A 23,505-nucleotide genomic window follows, 5' to 3' on the forward strand; every position below is an offset into this window, starting at 1 on the left:
CATCTGTGCACCAACAGCGTCCTGTGCCGCGGTCTCCACTACCCTGATACTTAGATCTGTGTACCAACAGCGGCCTTTGCCGCGGTCCCCACTACCCTGATACTTACATCTGTGCACGAACAGCGTCCTGTGCAGCGGTCCCCCACTACCCTGATACTTACATCTATGCATTAACAGCGTCCTGTGCCGTGTTCCCCTAATGTGTTGCAGGCGTTTGTTGAAACGCCCTGCTATGTGAGAATAATGCAACAGTAAATATTTAACCTTTAATAAGTGTTTTACATAGATCAATGGCCGTATGGCTCCAAAATCAATATAACAGCTAACATGACTTATGATTTCAATTATCTGATGATTGTAAAATATATATGATTGAAAAAGCAGATAAAGACATAATGATGTATATATAATATTCAGAATTATTTTCCCTGTGTCTTTATGTGTCTAACATTTGATAGATAAATTATAAATACTCTATAGTACAATGGTTCTGTCAAAGGGGCGTATATAATGCAATCATAGTTGAATAGCAAACTATGTGTCAGGGACCTCAAATTTCATTACTAAAAAGGTACTGGGCATTTTGTAAATATAATGCTGAACAAAAATGTATACTTGGAGCATTTTAGTAAAGAAACACTAGAAGCACGTAGGAAAAACGTAGTATAACTAATAAGAAATACCAACGCCAGAGAACTTGCAGTACAGGTATGATCATCCAATTTACTTTATTGGACGGGTTATATTGACTATAGCCCTATGATATAAAGTTCAGTAACAGATAATAACTTTTGGTTCACTCTTAAAGCCCTTTGAGGAAGGGTTTCATTAACGACATCTAATGTGTTACACTATGTAAGTGTTCGTTGTCAGTGCACACAAATGCATATCATTAGTACATTTAATAAAATGTGCATGAAAAACATCGTAAATCCATTCAAGCAATTATAAGATTTTTTAAAAACTGCATTAAGTAGATGTTTTTTTCAATCTGACAATGTACATGAATGTCGATTTCAGAACATTTTATTTAAGCTGGCGATCAAACAATGTAACTAAATTCATATCTTTTTCAAATGTCAATTACGTGTATGTTGACCTAATGGGAATGTTTTATCAGGAAAGTTTTCAACAAGACAAAATCTTTGAGCTTAAGAGTACAACGTTTTTACAACTTAATACCAATATCGGGTGAAGAACACTCAATATAAAGTTTAGATAATCTTCTTATCAAGACAATTTACCGCACATGATGATACTTAATAGATAAAAACTGGCAATTAATCAGACACGGACGACATTGCAATGCTGTGAGATCTGTGTAAAGCTGTGATAGATCACGTCCGCCTACATGATAATACAGGACATGGTTCTGAGTGGTTTAACTTGTTTGCTCTGTCTTATGTATTTAGTAACAGGACCAGGAGTATTATGCCTGCGCTGTATACCTAGGCATTCAAAAGATGTGTGTGATAGTTTGTAATAGATGACTTTATCATACTTCAATTTAAAAATAAAATTCATGAAAATGAGACCTTTATGTTTAAATATATTATACTAAGATGCACAGTCTGACAATAGGTGTATCAATATAATATCTGTATAGTATTATGAAAGTTAATAAGTAATTACTTTTTAATAAGTCGACAAAAAAGTCCCATACAATCTATATAAACAATTTACACAATCTAAAGATAATTATCTCCCACTGAAATTTCAAAAGAAGCGCAACCAAGTGTTCTCCTATTTTAAGCGTGATATGATATCGTTTTTTAACATTTAAATTTTAGTAATGTTTTAACTTTTATATATCATTCCAATTTAATTTTATCTTAAGCATGGAAGATATCTAGAGGAAAAGGAAAACAATATTTTGCCAGATGAACAATCGAGTTTTATAGTGTGTATGCATACAGAAAAAAATGTTAAAATAATCTACTTTCTGTGCTTTTTTTCAAATTGTTTGAGAGAAATGTTTCCAATATTATAAAATGCCTGAAATGTGTTCTTAATTTCTTTGAATTTCATTTGAAAAGCTTTTGCCATTTCAATTAATTACGAAATTATCTGTTGGAGCCTTTAACGATCTTTTGGAAACTGGAAGGTCCACTATAAGAGTAGATATAATGTTGGATGGCACTTTGGTCAACTTTGAGATCATAACTGTTATTTCCACATTTTTGTGTTTTCTTGAAATAATACAATTGTGGTGTAGTCTTGTGTTGTGGGGAAAGCTCAAGAACCCAAAGAAAACCCCACAACCAGACTTAATCACTGCCAGGTGTGAAGAATGTTTACAAATCTCCAACACTAACCGGTCACCTAAAATCAACAAGTTATTGTCAGTCACGGTAAAATCATGTATCGCAACCGTGATCGCAATTGTTGTGTAGATACGGTAGGGTTCGTGTTGATAACGTATAGATAACGTGTTGGCCCGTGCTTTTCATGTGCTATCTATGTATCTGCCGTGTTGGTCCGAGACCGTAAGCGTGAGTTTGATAAAAGGGCAATATTCCCTCTAAATACGAAACATTTATTTTAACTATTCAAAATTGTTCCTTCTTTTGAAGCAGATGTGTATCTAGTAAAATGTTATATTGATGAACTCGTAAAAACACATTTGTATGAGCAATTACACAAGCAATACATATTTGTCAAGCAACAATTCAATGAATACTTTATCAAAGATAAACTTATTTTCTATATGAATGTACTATATACAGCGTCAATATGCCCCTTTTAATCATTTGATCAAAATATGGAATTAAAATAAAACGTTAGCATAAACTATTTAACCAATTAAACGCTTTAAATGTTATAAATTGAGATTATACGATTTTGTCAAATATTTATGATTTTTTATATAAAATGTGTCAAAAACTTATTCGAAATATATTTCAATAAAAATTAAAATAAAAGTTAAGAAAAACAAGTGTCGAAAAATGCGAAATAATCCAGATATTTAATTCTGAAATCGAATATGTCTGTACAGTCGAATTCGCCAGCATGTATATCATGCATGAAGGATGTGAATCTAAATTTAGTTTTGCGGATCATTTTAATTTCCTGCAACGATATCTATTCATATGACACACAAATACTAACTTCGATCCTAATAAAAAGACGAATGATTCGATTATTGTAGGAAAATAAGTACGAAATATCTTCGTCACAATCGGCTCGGGGCACTTATTTGTCTTTGATACATTTTATAACATTCGTCGTCAATATATAATTGTTCTTGCCTATTTTGTGGTATTATAACATATTTTTATAAATATATTATAATTTAACACATATAAAAATCGTATAATCTCCTTTTAACTAATATAAAATGTGTCAAAAACTTATTCTACGTATATTTCAATAAAAATTAAATAAAAGTTAAGAAAAACAAGTGTCAAAAAATGCGGAATAATCCAGATATTAAATTCTGAAATCGAAAATGTCTGTACAGTCGAACTCGCCAGCATGTATATCATGCATGTAGGATGTGAATCTAAATTTAGTTGTACGGATCATTTCAATTACCTGCAACGATATCTATTCATATGACACACGAATACTAACTTCGATCCTAATAAAAAGCCGAATGATTCGGTTATTGTAGGAAAATATGTACGAAATATCTTCGTCACAATCGGCTCGGGGCACTTATTTGTCTTTGATGCTTTTTATAAAATTCGTCGTCAATATATAACTGTTCTTGCCTATTTTGTGCTATTGTTACATATTTTTATAAATATATTATAATTAAACAAATATAAAAATCGTATAATATCCATTTAACTGTTAACCACTGTAAAATGGTCAGTGTGACAGTACAGTTTGAAGCCACCTACTACCTCCCCACGACTCACGCGACAATAATACTAGCTAAAGATTGGTTTCATAACAACATGATAGTTAGGTTATATAGTTACATAGTTAACTGGTCCTTGGTAAAACACAGATGGGCCGCATATTAGTAGAGAGATGACCGCACTCTTAGTTGTACATCTTTTTTGCTCCTCTTAAGTTTAAAACCTTTTAAAAAATGAAGGGTTAACTTGTAACCAGCATTTGTGTTTGCAGAATAGGTTTCTATATAAGCAGTGATAAACTAAGTATTTTACTTGCTAATAGAAAGTGCAGTTTGTATTTAACTGCAAGACTACATAAAATAGAAAAGGGGGCTTCCTTTCCTCAGTCTGATAATGGGAAAGGTTGGGGTTTTGTTCATGACATTGTATGAAGTACCTGCAATATATACATTTTTCATTCCGACTTTTACTGTGAAAAGTGTGACAAATTATTCTTAGGAAAAGTTATGACTTACATGATTATTTGTTTACAGGACATAGTGTTCTTGGAAAGGAACTTCTAAAATCTGAGAAGTAGCAGTTTTGAGAACAATTGTCTCAATTACTCTACATTTGCCCTGTACTTAACCGGTAGCCTGTATGCGGCTGTATATAAGACAGGTAATTTCAAATTAATATTTTAAATTGCATCCCACAAGATAGCAGGTCTGATTTATCTTATCAAAACCTGATACAGCAATTGGTTGATCTGAAGTGGACAAACTATCGACAGTCTTAACCTTATTAAAAAAGAGCGTTTACTTAACGACTTATAGGACTTCACAGGCATCAATGTTTGCATATGAACCCAATGAAGGAGGTCGCTTTTAGCTAACCATAAAAACTCTTTCTATTATGTTACCTTCACGATGAATGAATTAATTTTCGAAAAGAAATTGACTTGACATGTGTGCTACTTTTATAAGATACTTCTTAGATATCCTTTTAAGTGACACGCTCACAGGTATTACACCCTGGTGTACAGTCAGAGGGAAACATTCTATGATTCAATTCGAAAAGCAAACATATGTTAACATATGATTTTATTCTCATTTAGACCTTACTACATTAGTACTTACTTGATCATGAAGGACAAATCGTGAGCTTTCTGATCACCCATGTCCGCCACGTTTAAGCTCGTTAGCATTCTTGAGGACACATTGTTATCTAAATCTTTGATTTCAAGTTTTGTTCGAGTCCATTGAGTTTTAACAAAAAAATGGGCATTTGAATTTATATTTTTTTCTGATATAACCCTTTAAAGGATGTTTTTCCGAAACATTTTTTTAAATCACATAACGATAATGACTGTCCACCAACACTCTTGTATGTATCTTGTGGCATTTAGCGGTGCATCTGTGTACGATCGACATATATATAGTGAAACATTTGCAAACTCTCAAGTAGTCACATTTTTAGTCCAATATTCATGAAACTTGGTCATAGCATCTGTTCTTATGATAAATGGGCCGAGTTTGCAACTGGGTTGAAAAATAATCTAGACCACCAGGTCAAATTTAAAAAAGGCTTGTTTACACTCAATAAGTCACTTTCAGTTAATTCTGCATGACACATTGTCAGAACATACATTTTCTTCTAATAACTTGGCATAGTTCGAAAATGGTTGTTGTCGATTGAGGTTCGGGTAGTTGTCATTAAATGGCTAAAGTGAAACCTTGTTAATAGTCTAAAAACAATTTTTAATTGTTTTGATCCTTTGGGTCTCAGGTGAGCACCTTAGGGTCAATTGCACTTTTTTGCAACTAAAGTCCCAAGTTTAGCTCAATTCTACTTGGCTTTGTGGAATTTGCTTGAACGATCACAAGTGAAACAACTTCATGTGCAGGTGATAGAAAAGAAAGGAATCTTTGCTGTTATCTATTTTGGAAGAAATATGGCACTTTGTCATTTCTATATCCGTGGAAACAAAGTGTGTGGCTGGAGTCACCTCTTGGGTCGACTGGGGGTCCAGGTGGTCGGTCAGTTGATTGGACTGTCGCGCTGCACATATTTACTTTGTGATGAGAACTTTTCTCTCAGTTTAGTTTTTATCGGTTGGTGTATTTCTGCATATATTTTGATGAGCTTTGTAACGTTGAGACAACTTTTGGATACTCTGTCAGTTTTCTGTGATTTAACAAGACATTTTTTAGATCATTGTATAAAAATAGCGTAGACAAAAAAAAGCTTCAATAGTCTAACGAAAAGCCATTATATCTAAAATTCGTTGTACTGTTCATAAAATCTCATTCAGTGTAACAAATTTTGCATTGTATTTTTAGATATGGTCATAAATGTGTTGAAATGAACAAATAATCATAGGATAACTTGTAAAACGTTTTTGAGACACTTCAGTTGTATGTTGTTATATAGTTATTCATATAAATTAGAAAACATTATTTTCCCAATAATTTATGAAGCCACTGTGGAGTTTTGCATGTTTTTTACATATTTGCCCCAAGTATTTGGGCAAAACTGAATACTTGAACAATTAACTGTTAAACTATAAGGGGTGAGATTTTTCCTTTTTGTTTTACACGGCGTTTCAAAATACCTGCTTATGTAGTATGTAACCATTAACTTTACTCTAATCCTTATGCTAACGGGGTACTTTAATCTAGATAAGCAGACGATGTATTCCATAAATCAATCTTACGGAGGTTCCGAAGATAGTCGATGTATCACGATTGGTGGTACTTAACACTTATTTAGTTTTCAGTGTTGATTTTAATTACTTGGACTGATTTACTTTTTAATCTAACTATATGCCTGTGTTTCATGGACTTCTTTTCAGAAATATACAGTAACTATTTAAACGAAAGAATTTCTAATTGATACACAGAAAAACATCTAGTAAATACCCTCATGTGATTTAAGAAAGTAGCATCACATATTACAAACTACAAATCTTGGCAATGCACCTTAAACATTAAATGCCAGGGTTTATAAGCGTCTGATTAAGTTTGAATGTTTATGCAAATACTAATATACATTTAACATTCAATTTTATTTTCTAATTTACCATGCCCTTTTATTATCTCCATGCTTTATGAAAAGAGTGGGGATATTGTGGTTATCTCCGCTGTCTGTCCGTCCGTCCGTCCGTACTGGCCACTATCTCCTCCTCCACTATAAGCACTAGAACCTTGCAACTTACACACATGGTAGCTATTAGCATATGTGCGACCCTGCACTATTTGGAATTTTGATCTGACTCAAAAGTAATGGGGGTTGGTGTGGGGCCTGGTCATAGATTTTCACTCAATTTTTTTCTTATTTTACATTAACTTCTTCATTTCTACACCTATTTACTTCAAATTGATAGTGAACATCTCTTATGACAATACGGTCAATCTCAACTATGCATGGCCCCATTACCAACCCTGGGGCGCCCCGCCCAAATAGACCACGCCCACCCACAATTTTGTTTTAACATAACTTCTTCACTTATTCACCAATTGACTTCAAATTAATACTGAATATATCATGGCCAAGATCCCGAGCTATTTCAGCATAATTACAATCAAAGCCATATTGGCGGTCACCACCCCGAGCTAATTTATAATTAAATTCCAAGCCAGATTGGCGGTCATAACCCCAAAGCTATTTCAGCATAATTAAAACCCCAGCCAGTTTGGTGGTCAAGATCCCAATCTATTTCAGCATGATTGAAACCCAAGCCATTTTGGATGTCAAGACCCCGAGCTATTTCGGCATGATTAAAATCCAAGCCAGATTGGCGGCCAAGACCCCAAGCTATTTTAACATAATTTAAATCCAAGCCAGTTTGGTGGTCAAGATCCCAAGCTATTTCAGTATTATTAAAACCCAAGCCATTTTAGGCGGTCAAGACCCCAGGCTATTTCAGTAAAAATAAAATCCAAGCCAGTTCAGTGGTCAAGATCCAGAGCTATTCAGCAAATCCAAACCAGATTGGCGGTCAAAAGCCTTGTAATTTTAGCATAAGTAAAATCAAAGCAAGTTTGGTGGTTAGGATCCCGAGCTATTTCGGCACATATAAAAATCCAAGCCAAATTGGCGGTCAAAACCCCAAGCTTTTTCAGCATAATTAAAAACTAAGCCAGTTTGGTGGTCAAGATCCCAAGCTTTTTTGGCATTATTAAAATCCAAACCATTTTGGATGTCAAAATACCGAGCTATTCCGGCATAAAAAACATCCAAGCCAGATTTGCGGTAAAGACCCCGAGCTACTTAAGCATAATTAAAATCTAAGCCAGATGACCCCAAGCTATTTCAGCATAATTTAAATCAAAGTCAGTTTGGTGGTCAATACCCCGAGCTATTTCATCGTAATTAAAATCCAAGTCAGATTGGTGGCCTTGACCCAGACTATAAAGCATAATTTAAATCCAAGTCAGTTTTGTGGTCAAGATCCCAAGCTATTTAAGTATTATTAAAACCCAAGCCATTTTGGCGGTCAAGACCCCTGGTGTTCAGCATTTTCAAAATACATGCCAGTTTGGTGATCAAGATCCCAAGCTATTTCATTATCATTAAAATTAAAGCCAGTATGGTGGTCAAGATACCGAGCTTTTGCAGCATAATTAAAATCTAAGCCAGTTTTGTAGTCAACACCCCAAGCGATTCAGCCGTATTAAAATCGAAGCCAGTTTGGTGGTCAAGATCCAGAGCTATTTCAGCATATTTAAAATCCAAGCCACATTACCCACCCCTGGGCCCCGCCCACATAGGCCACACCCACCCAAAATTGCCTTTTCATTCGTCCGTTCCTGCCACTATCTCCTCTATTCGCTATTATCACTAGAACATTGAAACTTAAACACATGGTAGCTTGCGGCGTGGGGATACGCGTAGGCCTCTGCCGCGCCATTTCTAGTTTAAACATTTTGTTAATTGGAAATTATATACATATAAGTAGTGTTATTTAATACAATATACGGTAATTCATAAAAAAATGCAGTCAATGAGAGTGCATTAATATATTAAGCCCAAGTCTCGTCAAATGGTTAATGCAGTGTGTTTTAGCATACACGCCATACGTCCTGGATTGTTCGGAATTGTCCAGGAAATGAGAAACGTTACCAGCAGTCCCGGAAATGTGTCAAATGTCCCTAATTTTAAACAATCCGCATAAACAAGTACCATATCTTAGGCTTAACTGCACCTCGAATCTGTGTTCCCACTAATCCGCAGCGTCTCCATGACAATGCCTATCCGAATAGATGACTACGCTTCGTGTCAAAATCGATCAATTAACAGGGGTCCAGTTATCATATCGATTGTCCCACGTTTGCAGACAAACCGAAAAGGCGGCATTGTTTAATGTGGTTGTTCATTGGCATTAATAAACTACGTTATAATTTCCCGCTGCGTAAGGGCAAAGGAGTTGTTCACACATCTGAAGTCCAACATCGTTGAGTAAAAAAATCAATGCAGGTTATGTTCGCATGTTTAACCGACAAAGAATTTGAGTAAAAAAATAAGCATATACAATCGTCATCCTGCATTAACACTTCGTAGCGCAGAGAAAATTTTTATGCGGCCTTAGATACGCCCATGCTATTCCTGCAGATGATGTGACATGTACACAAACACAATTTGGTGCTCTTTTCTAACACGAAAAACACGTGGCTTGTATCTAGTAACGAAAGTAGTAATGTTTAATTGACGATACTAGATCTAGTGTATTTCGGATAGGCTTTCGAACTTAGCAATTTACGATGCGAAAAAAATGCGTACAAAAAATGCATATATGTCTATATATATCGCTTTATGTATTTATGTCCCAGAATATACCTGGTGTCAGTGTGTTGAGTGTGAAATGCAATCAACCCAAAGATTAAATAGACAAGCACATTAATATTAAATGCTTCCTCTACACATATTTGGAACCTGTATGTGTATATCAACTGTAAGGGCAAAGTACACATGGTTTAATCATACCATGTTCTATAAATGGGAAAACAAATAGATAAAGTCAGATACTATTTCAATTATCTTGCGTTCACTTCAACTAATGATATGCATTATCTCATGTTGTAAAATCATCTGACACGAATACAACTTAGACAGGTAAAATGCTAGAACATCCATAGTGCATTATGGGTTATCATCCACATTTTTTTTATCGAATTATCTTTGGTCAGATTGTTTACTTTAAATATTTGTCTTAAAGGGACCTTTTCTCAGATTTCGGCATATATTGAAGTTTGTAATTTAATGCTTTATATTGATAAATGTAAACATTGGATCCAAAAAGCTCCAATAAAAAGCAAGAATACATTAAAGAAAGAAAAAAAGTAACCCTTAACTGGGCTCTAAAACTGACCCCTTGAGTATTTCAATCGTATCGCGTTGCCACACTATATTATTTTCAGGTTTTTAAATCGTCAAAATATGCATATAATAGATATTGTAGAGCCTGGTAAATGTTTAGTATTACAATTTCCTCACAAATATCATAACTACATTAAAAATTTGCGAATCTCATAAAATTTTGTTAAATTTGGTCAATTAACCAAATTGTGAAAAGGTCCGTTTAAACTAAGATAACTAAAATATAGGATTGAATCAGCTAAGTTACAAACAAAATATAAAACAGTCTTTGTACTGTTAATTTTACTCTGATTTAAGTGTGGTAAGTTTGTCATCAGTACTTTTACATTTTCATGTATAATACAACAATTCAGTCAATGTGTTTGCTGTATAATACAACTACATGGGGTCAATGTGTTTGCTGCATAGTACAACTACATGGGGTCAATGTGTTTGCTGCATAATACAACTACATGAGGTCAATGTGTTTGCTGCATAATAGAAATGAATCCGTTCAATGTCTTCCCTGCATAATACAAATATTCACCCCCACCCAGCACCACTTTACGCAAATGCATTTAACACCATTTTCCAAGAGCACAGTTGATATATGTTTCTTATTGCAGGACGGCAGTGAGCTTGTCCAGGAAATTGAGAGAGACACATCGTCGCTTTATTGCTACGTGTTCGTGAGAACGAGATCTTTAATATGACGTAATCGGATTCAATATTCAGTCGTCACAGAACAAATTTTTCGATTCCACTTTGCTCTATCTGTAACACTATTTCTATATGGTCATCACTTTTTTAGTAACATGAGATGCATTGTCACGAGCGAAATACATTTAGGACAGGAATGACGCACATTCGACTATATCTAGCGGTCAATAAAATATTTATGATACACGAACTGCTTATGAAAACAGCTTATATAAACAGGTTAAATAAGCCTATATAGTAAGAATTATTTAACGACCAAAAATTTATGGACATTTTTATATCCCGTTTATAGTTATATTTTTAATGGTTATGAGTTTATGTTAATGTGATGGATAACGCTGTTTACTCCCTAAAACAAGTAGGTCAGCACCAAGGTCACCATTTTTGTATAAAACGGACCGTGTTGAGACCTCTATTCGAGCCATTCGAGCCATTCAAGCCAAGGCAGCGAGCCATTCAAGCCAAGCGGTTTTGAATAAGCACAAGTGAATATCCCAATTTCTGGCTTCACGGGATAGTGCAAGAGAGACGGACATTTGGACATTTGTTTTTTCTGGACGGATTATATTTTGTGTTGGAGTATCTTGTTTATTTCTTTTCTGATTATTTCTTGTCTCAATTTCTTAAAGAAGAATTACAATACAAATAAAAATAGAATACATTTACAATACAATATTTAATCAAGAATAAAAGTTGTTATATGCTACAAAAAGACGTGTTGCCTTATTATGCAAACTGATGAATAATCTACGAATCTGGGACATTTAAGTCAAATCAAAAAATTACACAACGCGACTTAAAACGAACTTTGAGAAACAATAGATTATCAATTTAGACGCCGTGACGCAATATAGTCACAAAGTGCCACATAAGATAATCATTTTTGGTGCCGTGATCAGGATATTTATAAGTTTGCAAAAGTTTGCAGACAACAGCATATCTATTTTTGGAGCCGTGTGACAGCAGCAGACGACAAGAAGCAGTGTAACATTTCGCTTTACAGTGGGACGCCACGATAGACAGCAATAACCATTCATCGACACGCTAGGAAAGCAGACGACATTAACACATTTTCTTTCAGCGGTAACAACAACAACAACAACAACGACTTTGACGACGGGAGCGGCGGACAACCTACACGACAACGACCGGAAACAGCGACGAATATTTTGATTTATATGTATTATATAGATTTAATTATTGTTAAACAAATAATTCTTATTATTATTTAAATATTGGTTTAATAATTACAGGTCAGACACATAATCGGTGGAGCTTTCCTGAGAAACGTTTGCCGGAAGCTGAGAAGGGCATTTTGTCACGTGAACCGGAGTCAGGTCAGAACTTTTTTCTGTCTCAGTTCTTTTGACCTACTTGCCAACTTATTAACACTCATATTTAAGGTTGAGCTGGTTAATACCCACATTCTTAGGTTACGCTGTTCAGTTTTTACATTTTAGGATTAAGAAATAAGGTTACGTTTTTTTAAGAAAATAATGGCCACTGGATCGCAACAAACACCATTTCAAGTACTGGCTGAAAGTTTAATTAACTTACCGGACACTTTATATGCAAACACAGCTTTAACACAGTTACCACGATTTTCGGGAAAATCGTCAGAATTCCATGATTGGACATTAGAACTAGAGAGATTTTTTATGATTCATAATTGCGATGAGGCTAGAAAAATTAAAATAGTTTTTCAGACGGCTTCAGGCCCAGTCTGTGAATTTTTAAAGCGATTTTTAACCACAAACCCTGAAGTTAGGTACATTGACTTAAAAGCTGAATTGAAAATGCGATACGGGGATATAACTGACCCACAATACGCCTTAAAGCTATTAAGGAACGTTAAGCAACGTGCAGGGGAAAATGTTGCAAATTATGGGGAACGCCTGTTGATGTTAGCTAGGGATGCATGTGAGGGTGAACTCGATGAGAGGGATCCCATGCAACGAATTTTAGTAGGCCAATTCACTGATGGGTTGATTGATCAACCTGTTAGAAATAAATTAATACGGAGTAATCCGAGTAATCTAACGGAAGCTGTTAATATGGCCCTAAAGGAGCAGAACATCTTAAAGAGGGTAAACATGAGGAAAGGTCACGGAGAGTATGAGTCCCATGATCATGGTCCACAACCGATGGAGATAGACCATGCGCGTCCGACGCGCAGGTGTTATAAATGTGGCAGGAAAAACCACATAGCTAAAAACTGTAGAACAGTTAACGCAGTCAGTCAACAAAAGGAACTCGATAAGCAAAGAAACCAATGTTACACGTGTCATTCGACAGGTCATTTTGTCAGAGATTGTCCTCTTGAAAAACCACGTTCGGGATTAGCTGATTTCAAGAACAAATGTCATAATTGTCTTTCAACCAACCATTTTATTAAGGATTGTCCGAAACCGATGACAATTACAGGTTCTTTAGCGCACCATTTTCATACGCAAACTTTGAAAGCGAAACGTTTAAACCGGCAACGACCTTTCGACGCAGGCCAATCGAAAGGAACAAACTAGGGGCCACGCAATTTAAATTACCGGAAGATCCTACCTCGTGCTTAATTAAATTAGGAAATGTTAAAGTTAGGGGATTAATCGACACAGGTAGCGATATAACTATTTTGAGTGAAAAAATATTTAAACAAATTTCTCCGCGTAAAAATATGCGTAAATACTCCTTAAATATTCAAGCTGTAAGCGGCGACAGTCTCAAGGTTTTAGGTATATCAACACTTTCATTCACAATAGGGAAACAGAAACTAGTACACGATTTCGTTATTATAAAGGACATTAACCGAAATTGCATAATAGGAAGAGATTTTCTAAACAGATTTAGCGCAAGAATTTATTTTGATTTAAAACGAATTCGAATTAATAATGAAATGATTCCAATTGAGAGTGACATTCACATAGCGTCATTGGTACGCACGTGTCGGTCAATCACAATTCAGCCGTATACCACGCTGGTCACACAAGGTAAAATCAAAAACCATAACTCCACGCTTGAAGGTGTACATAGTTTAACACCGATAACAGACTGTATAGACGATGAACCAGGTTTACAATTAATTGATACGATATTGACCGTGTCAAACAGCAATAAAATACCAATATGCGTTGTTAACAATACCGGAAGAACCGTACGATTACGAAAAGATTATGTTATTGCAAAATTAGATAAATCAGTCGAAATAAATGCCGTTACGTCTTCTAATGATAAGCAGTTTAAGGAAAATGATGAACAGTTTAAGTTTAATTGCCATCCGAAATATACGCACTTAATTCAGCCGATATTGAAAAAGAATACCGATTTATTTGCACAAACGGATAAAGATTTAACTCCGACTTCTGCTATTAAAGCGACTATCGATACAGGCGATCACAAACCTATTAAGTTAAGACCGTATCCCACACCAATCAAACATAGGGATATAATAGGAAATACAATTAAGGAAATGCTCGAAGCGAAAATAATTGAACCGTCAAATTCTCCTTGGTCTTTTCCAGTAATTTTAGTAAAGAAATCAGATGGTAGTATTCGTTTTTGTGTAGATTTTAGACAATTAAACAAAATAATAAAAGATGTTGCCTGGCCTTTACCTCGCATAGACGAAATCTTACCACTATTAGGAGGGTGTAGTTTTTTCACAAAATTACACATGAAGTCTGGGTTTTGGCAAATACCTGTTGATGAGAAATCACGCGAAAAACTAGCTTTTACTTGTGCAGGGCTAGGACTTTACCAATTTCGTGTAACACCATTTGGGGCAAAGATATCTCCCTCAATATTTCAAAGACTTATGGATACTGTCTTGAGGGGCTGTGAATCTTTTGCTATTCCATATCTTGATGATATTATAGTGTTTAGCACTGACGTTAATAGTCACTTGACCCACATTCAAACCGTATTTGATAAATTAAGACAATATACTTTGAAATTAAAACTTTCGAAATGTAGCTTTCTTGAGGAAGAAACAAATTATTTAGGCTTCATATTAAACAAACATGGTTACAAACCCGACCCGGAAAAGGTCAAAGCAATTTAAATTGTTCCTCCGCCACAATCTGTTAAAGACATCAGGTCATTTGTTGGTATGTGTGGTTTTTATAGACGAATAATACAAAACTTTTCTCAAATAGCGGCACCACTGATCGCCCTTACAAAGAAATATGCCCGTTTTAATTGGACATCCGAATGTCAAAGCGCCTTTGACATGTTAAAAGAACGACTGACAGGCATTCCTTTATTAGGTTTTCCCGATCGTACTAAAGGTTACAGACTTTACACGGACGCATCAAATGATTGCATTGGGGCTGTTTTATGCCAAGAATGCGACGAACAAGAAAGCATTATTCCAGGAATACCTTATGAACGACCAATTCACTTTTTATCCCACAAATTAAGTGCTACAATGCAAAAATACTCAGTTATAGAAAAAGAAGCGTTTGACAAATTACAAATATACGTACAAGACGCACCTGTTACGTGTTTCGTAGATCACCGACCTTTAATGTACTTTTTGACAGCAAATTTAACAAATAAAAAGTTACAGTCATATGCACTTGCTTTTTCGGGTTACAACGTAGACATAAAATATATCTCGGGATGTAAAAATAAGGTTGCAGATATGTTATCTCGATGCAGACATGATGGGACAATACCTGAGGTAAGTGAGGAGGAATTACCTCAACATTTTGACATTGGAAAGCATGCGTACGTAGCAAAGGTACCGGACACTAAGTTAAGGGACTTCGAGGACAAGAAAATGGAGGTAAATGCAGTAAATTTAAATTTAATTAATCCAAGTAAAGATTCTTACATAACTGAAGACAGTGAAACTCAGAAAATAACGCCACCAGTGTACATCGATGACGGAATCGACGTGAAGAAAGCACAGTCTGAAGACCCGCAGGTCCAGAAAAGGATCACAGAACTAGAAAGGGGCGAGAGAGAGGGGAATTCTACAAGGTACATTCTTATTGACCAGATATTATACTATCTTAGTGACAAAGATGAGGAACCAATTTTACGACTGTTCATTCCTTCCAGTTTACAGGCAAGCATAGTTAAGCATTATCATGATAATTTGGCACACATGGGGATTGATAAGTGTTACGATACGTTAAGGAGAAAATACTTTTGGCCTAATATGTACAAAGATTTATACAAGTATATTCGTTCATGCGTTACTTGTCAGGAACGAGCCAAATCTAATAACAAAATTCCAATTCAAGAAACTAGAGTATCTCATTCAAGCGGTATAACTTGGTCTGTAGATACTTCAGGGCCATATAAGGAGACTTTGGCAGGGAATAGATACCTTATCACATTTGTTGATGAAAACACTAAATGGGTAGAATCATTTCCTGTCAAGAATAAACAAGCAGAAATAGTAGCACACCTTTTCCTCGACGAAATTATCCCAAGATTTAGCTTTCCATATCAGATAAGATCGGATAATGGAACAGAATATTGCAATCAGGTGATAGATTACATTTGTAAGTACTATTCTATATGTAAAATTACCACTTCAACGTATAACCCCCAGGCTAATGGTCAAGTTGAAAGGGTTAATAGAACACTTAATGACATGATTTCTAAGAGAATAAGTGAAGGAGAAATTAACTGGGATTTGCATATTAATGCCTGTTTGACTGCCATTAGGACAGCACCTTCAGAATCGACCGGATTTAGTCCATTTTACTTAATGTACGGACGAGACCCAGTCTTACCATTAGACAGTTTATTACAACCGCACCGGAAGTACATGGGAGAAGATACCTCAAGGTACTATATAGAAAATTTACATAGGGCCATGAGACAGGCTCACAGTAATATGAAAAAAGCTAAAAGAAAACGGAACCAGAGAATTAATGCAGATGCACAAGAACCAGTATAAGAGGTAGGTCAAGCCGTTATGATAAAGAATCATAATCGCACTAATAAATTAGACAGCTATTATAAGCCGTATTATAGAATAATTGAACAGATATCTCCAGTTACGTTCAGGGTTAAGAACGTAGCGAACGGGTCAGAACAAACCGTGCACGCACGTAATATAAAATCGGTAGATATCGAGACTTGGGACGTTCCGCAAGAGCGACTCCAGCCGAATAAAGGTAAGCGAAAAACTACCTATGTTGTACCACCGAGCAGTGACAGTGAGGTGAGTGATAGCGAGATGAGTTCTCATTACGATAGTCAGAGTGAGGGTCATATGTCGGACAATGACGATACCCCCTTAGCGAAGTTAATTAGGCGACGTGTTCATGAGCGCAGTAATTCATCAGACAGTGATGATGACATACCTCTAGTCGAACTAAAGAGAAAATATAGACGTAAGGCAGAGCGTATGCGCGAACACAAAAGGTCAATTTCAGGTGAAAGAAGTGATCACTCCGATATGGAGGTTAATGTAATCGAATACGCAAGTCCGCGGTCGATTAAGAAACATTACTCCGATAAAAATGACGTTGTAATCGATTTAATCAGAAAGATGTTAAAGTAAATATAAACTCTCTGTACGTGTGAAGACACATACTTTTAATACCTTCCAGGACAGGATGTACGACTTTCGACTGACGATACGACTATGGACATTGACAGTTATCACCGGGTTGAGCATCGCACAACCCATTGTAAGGAACAACGTAGTTTTCATACCCGTAAACAAATTTTCCGCAACACAGTCTACATGGACAATAAGCTTTGTACTAGATCTACAACCGTATGACGACTTCTTAAATGCATTACGAGCAGACTTGACGATAACAGAAAACTTAGCGACTTCAATGACGAACAAGTACCTACCCACTAATGCATATAAGTTTCTAGATTTATATTTAAGTTCTATTCAAGGGTTAAATGCTGAAATTCAGAAAATATATAGTGTTTACATTCAGCTTTTGCACAAAGTAAATTCAAACAAATTTATACGTCAGAAACGAGCTTTATTTGATTTTGGATCAGATATATTAAGGGCTGTTTTTGGTGTTGCTAAAGATAGCGATATTCAGCAGATACGTTCTGTTTTAAGTACTCTTCATCAGAGACAATTACGTTTAATGCATGTTAGTTCACAGTCTTTAACGCTGCTGAATCTCACACAAAACGCGGTAAAAGAAAATCGCAACTCGTTAAAGGACGTAATAAACACCCTTAATAAAGTTGAAGTAAGATTACGTAACGTAACTGACGAGGTTAACGCCAGGTTACTTGAAACTAATAATTTCATGGTAACATATTTTCATTTGGATCTTCTTATTCAAGAAGTAAGGGATTTAATGTCACGAGCAACCCTTATGTTTGAACATTTAGATAATCAACTTACTGCCTTAAGTTTAGGACATTTGTCACCGAATTTAATTCCTCCTTATCAGTTAAAGGATTTACTTTTAGAAGTCAAGAATGAATTACCACCGTTGAATACGTTACCGTTTGACATCGAGAAGGAAATTTTAGAATACTATAAATACCTTCCATTATCGGGCGCTATCGAAAATAACAAAATGGTCATGGTAGTAAAAATACCATTAAATGAGCAGTATGAATTCTATCAAATGTACAGTATCATTAATATCCCGCTCACATTGGCAAATGCGACAAAAGGTCAAGTAACGTCGAATATGGCCGTAGCGAAGTATGACATTCCATACGCCGGTATAGCGATAAACTCGAAGCAAACGAGATACGCATTACGTGAGACAGGAGAGATAAATAATTGTGTTGGGGCACCATTTTGTCAATTAATGAAACCTCTTTATCCGATTGAATTATCAAGCACATGTATTGTTCATATATTCATGAATAAACAAGATTTAATAGCTGAAAATTGCAGGGAATTGGTTAAACCCAATGTAAAGCTACCTTACGCTGAATATATTACTAATGGTGTTTGGGTTGTGGTGACATCAAAATCACTGAGGTTATCTATCACTTGCAAACGTGAAAACAATTAAGAGTCGAGTTGGTCAACGATTAACCCACCGTTTGACATAATTACTATTCCTCAAGGATGTACGGCAATTAATGATCTAATTACGTTGTCAGCCACATTTGATTACCGATCTACCGCTACCATTACTGATGATTTTGTACAACTCATGAAGAAAACACTTAATATATCTTCAGTATCTATATGGAAAGAGTTCAATGAAAAAGTGATTGATTATGGGACGATTGAAATACCCAAAACACTCCCTTCTGTAGATTTTATTCCCATGGATTCATTGTTAAATGAAATAGAAATCGCTAGGCAATATAGCACGAAAAATAAATTGAACATGATTTTATTCATTACTACGGGTGTAGTTACGTTGATTATCATAGGTGTATTAGCCTATATCATTAAGGTCAAATGTAGAAATAGATGTAACAGGAAATTCTTTAAGAAATTTAGGTACTTTGGCAAAAGGTCAAGGACTGAGATGGGTCCTGACGAGGTTTTGATGGCGAGCATAAATGCCTCAGCCCCGGTAAAGGAAAACTCCACTGATATAGTGGGGCCATCAAAGAATAAAACAAACCTCAATTACATTGCTTTGTATCCTAAAATTCAGGAGACCGAAACTTAGGATTTGTTTTACTATGATATGTTAAATTGTATGTCTGTATATTTGCATAAACCGAGGAACACTGGAGACACGTGCAGGGTGACCATGGTTCATCACTAAGCCGCCGGGTGTTATGACATTCTTGACCGGGCGACTTGTGCAACGAAGGCGATTAGTGAACCAAGTGACATTTGTAGCTGGATTTATCACTTTAACATAATTTTTTAAGACCATGAAGCATTTTGATTAAGCACTGTATTTTATACAGTTCTTGATTTTGACGATTTTTAAAACCATGTTCAAGCGCGAAACTAATCACATATCAGCTGTGAAATACATGTATAAAAGTGTGTACTTCTTTGATTTTATTTATACTAACATTTTGGAGGAATGGCGGCCATTGTTGCAAACCGACGAAAGCTCTGCTTATTATTGGTGCGTTAAGGTTGATGCTTAAAATGTTGTCACAGATTAACCTGTGCAGTTCGCACAGGCTAATCAGGGATAATGCTTTCCGCTTTTATGGTAGTTTGTGTTTAACAGAAATCTCTTCCTAGTGGTTAATCCACTTTACACCAAAAGTGTTGACTCTGATAAGCCTGTGCAGACTCCACATGCTAATCCGGGACACTTCACAAACATGCATTAAGTAAATTGTGTTTCCAAAAAATGGGTCCAAAAGTTTATTATCTACACTTTTTATTTTGCCTCAATTTAAACTGTAAATAATTGTTTCATGTGTATGGATGTATTTTATAAGTGTGTTTGTCTTTCTTTTAATAGTTTTATATTTTCATGTTATTTTGTCCCTTGATTGATAAACATAAACGATGTTTAATAAATTTGAGCCTTCTTTATTATTGTCTATAATATTTAGTAAAGATCGAATATGTATACAGTGTTTATTAAATCCGGGCTTTAATATTGCATATAATTTGTTTAATAGTATTCTTTTTTAAATAAGCATCTTTTCACCTGCATGTCACTGTAACACTGTAGCCAGACATAAAATCACATCCTTTAATTTATCATACAAAATTTTATTCAAAGAATAATGTTCACGCAGTCTGTCTAAGAAATTATTATGTCGTTCATTTACATGTTACAGGACAGACGAAATAGCTTGTCTTTGTGACTGAGTTTAAACAAAGTTCTCAGTAAATATTCAGAAACTTCTTGAATGTAAACAATGTCAGCCCCTACAATGACACTATAGGGGTCAGGATAGTTGCCCAGGTCCTTTGTCCAATCCAAAACACAAATCTGTGTTCTGATTGAATTTTCAGGCAAGTTTTGAGAAATCTGTTTACCTCAGATAGTCTTAAACCTCATGTTGGGTTATCTTCACATGGCTGCCTGAAAACGCAAACCACTGCAGTATCTTTTAAAATGCTGTAATCACTAAAGTTTCTGTATTCCAGAAAAAAATGTATATAGACGTATATAATAAATAACTTTTAAAAAAATCTCTGACACTGCAAGACATGGTGTATGTGGGTTTCCTTTACTGGAATGTTCAAATCAGGCCCCTGGGATCAAAACGAACTAGGCATGAGGGGACACATGTTATATGGACTTATATAGTAAACCACTTAATAATGTACTAAATATTTTAATTGATTCAAACATTGTTTTAAACCATACGAAATCTGTGTCACACAGAGTAAACATCTTGGTAAATAAACAACATATTCAGCACATAACAGTTTTTACCTGCGTGTCTCAGGTGAGCTGAATTATTGTTTTCTATATAGTTCGTCCTATTAAACCTAACTACCGATGTTTTTAGACAAATAGGTATGATGTGGAATATTTCAGGCGTGACAAAGACAGTTTTATTGATTTTCAATTTATCATTTACATAATAAAATTGTCTCTAAATGAAATGCTTATTTGTGAAAATTACATTCATTACAGCTAGATTGAAGGCCTATATAGGCTTTCAAGTGGTATACTGTTCAACATGCTTCATATTTTACCCATGTAATCGATACTACACAAAGCAATTTTTCTTCTTGCTTTATTGATTTAACGCAGCCTCGAGTTGAAATACATGTATTTCCTTTTGTATACTCAAGTAAACCAATGGCAAACTCAGGTTTAACCATGTGGTTTTATCTTACCATACGATTCACAGATTACATTGTTACTTTGTTTACTTAAGTTTAAACCTTCAAACAAACAGGAGTTTTATATTTGTTTCATACTGGTAATGTTATGCATAACTTGTTACGGGCTTTGGACAATTGGATGGGCGAGATTTGTTGAGCTGTTTAATTTAGCTGACAATCATAAGGAGGCACTAACATATTTAAGTTGAATCAAAGGTAAAGGGATCCTTAGCTGCCGTGTTTGTGAAAATTAATTTAGTAAAATGGCAACCTTTTCACAATCCTCCTTAGACAAGGGATCTGACATTACAAAAAGCTTTTCACAATCCACCATTGACAAGGGATCTGACATGATCCAAGACTTCTTGTGCTCGACCTGCGAAGAAAAAAAACTGGATAAAATGGCTGATTTCTACTGTGAATCTTGTGTGAAGTTTTATTGTGGAGAATGTGTTAACATGCACAACAAGTTGTTTACAAAACATACCCCCTATGGAAGAGGAGCTATGAAGAAATGGCCAGTGGCCAAGAAGGTTGAAGATTTTCTTCTAAAATGTGATATTCATAAAGAAGAAAGCCTGAAAATGTATTGTGATGATCACAGTGAGCTGTGCTGCACAAATTGTGCATTCCTTAAACACAGGTATATTAATATATATTGTTTCTTCATTTTAATTATAGAAAAAACAATACCATTACAAAAATGCAGGGTTTTTAATCTTTGTTGCAAGAAGGTAACATTATAAGCAAAATCATTTTATGCCCCCGAAGAAGGGCATATAGTGATCAGACTGTCCGTCTTTCCGTCACACTTTGCGTTTAGGTTTCGACAAATGCTCATAACTTCTATGTCACTTGAGATATAACCTTCATATTTGGTGTGCATGTGTATATGGACAAGGCCTTTCCATACGCACAAAAAATTACCCCTGTGACCTTGATCTTGAACTTAGGGTCCGGGTTTAAGTTTCGAAATCTGCTTAAAAAATTTACATCTGTGACCTTGATCTTTAACTTTGTGTCCGCATTTAGGTTTTGAAATCTGCGTTAAGTTTTCGAAAATTGCTCATAGCTTTTTTGTCCCTTGAGATATAACCTTCATATTTTGTATGCATGTGTATACGGACAAGGCCTTTCCAAACGCATACACATTTTTACCCCTGTGACCTTGAGCTTAGGGTCCGCGTTTAGGTTTCGAAATCTGCGTTTAGGTTTCGAAAAATGGGCATAACTTCTATCAAAGCGTTTATAGGGGGCATATGTCATCCTATGGTGACAGCTCTTGTTTATAATATCACTGAATTGTTTTTTATTTATTTCAAGAAACTATTAACTTTTGCATGTACAGTAATTATAAATAGAAGACTGCAGTTTAAAGCAATCCTAGTAAATCACTAAATGGGGCTTTGAATACCTCCAGTAATATAACTGATGAAATAAATACTTAGGTTTTAGATTTCAATATATAAATATATATATATATATATATATATATATATATATATATATATATATATACTATTACATAGTGCCAGTTACGCGGTCTCGGTAGTTTTCAGACTATACTTACGAGGTCAGTATTAAACACGGGGTCAGTATACAACCCCGCGTTCTAGGCACCTTTAACTACTATGAGGGGGTGTAGGGGAGGTAATTCAATCAAATGTCACATTCAGGTCTTAAATCGAAAACCACAATCACGTCTAAAATTGAATTTTTATATACCTTGCAATTAATGTCGCTATATATTTTCTTGTATAAGACGTTAAATAAATGACGTATTTATATATAATAATATATTAGGTACCTTTATATATTTTAATTTGTGTTAATATCGGATAAAAAAAGGGTATGGAGATACAACCCCATGACCTATTGTAAATCAGAGACCCTGTAACTGGCCATATGTGTGAATATATTGCTGGTCTCTTAATGCTGGACTTTACAATCAATCTCATTCTGATGTTGCTAAAG

The 23,505-nt window shown here is 35.2% G+C and overlaps 2 protein-coding genes across 9 annotated transcripts in view; both read left to right on the forward strand.

Annotated features, from left to right (window-relative positions):
• Positions 1-23,505, forward strand: part of LOC127847288 (uncharacterized) — a 60,170-nt gene that overhangs the window by 27,472 nt on the left and 9,193 nt on the right. The gene's annotated exons all lie outside the window — the stretch shown is intronic.
• LOC127847287 (uncharacterized) overlaps positions 21,561-23,505 on the forward strand; it is a 382,744-nt gene continuing 380,799 nt past the window's right edge. For 4 of the 8 annotated variants that reach the window (XM_052379109.1, XM_052379102.1, XM_052379115.1 and 1 more), the window contains exon 1: positions 21,564-22,174. In XM_052379109.1, coding sequence (XP_052235069.1) covers positions 21,795-22,174 — 380 coding nt within the window. In that variant the 5' untranslated portion in view covers positions 21,564-21,794. Of the gene's footprint in view, positions 22,175-23,505 lie in introns of all 8 variants that reach the window. The other 4 variants (XM_052379114.1, XR_008033898.1, XM_052379108.1 and 1 more) reach the window with 4 other exon arrangements.

The sequence above is a fragment of the Dreissena polymorpha genome, chromosome 10 (assembly GCF_020536995.1).
Source record: "Dreissena polymorpha isolate Duluth1 chromosome 10, UMN_Dpol_1.0, whole genome shotgun sequence".
In the NCBI taxonomy this organism is placed as follows: domain Eukaryota; kingdom Metazoa; phylum Mollusca; class Bivalvia; order Myida; family Dreissenidae; genus Dreissena; species Dreissena polymorpha.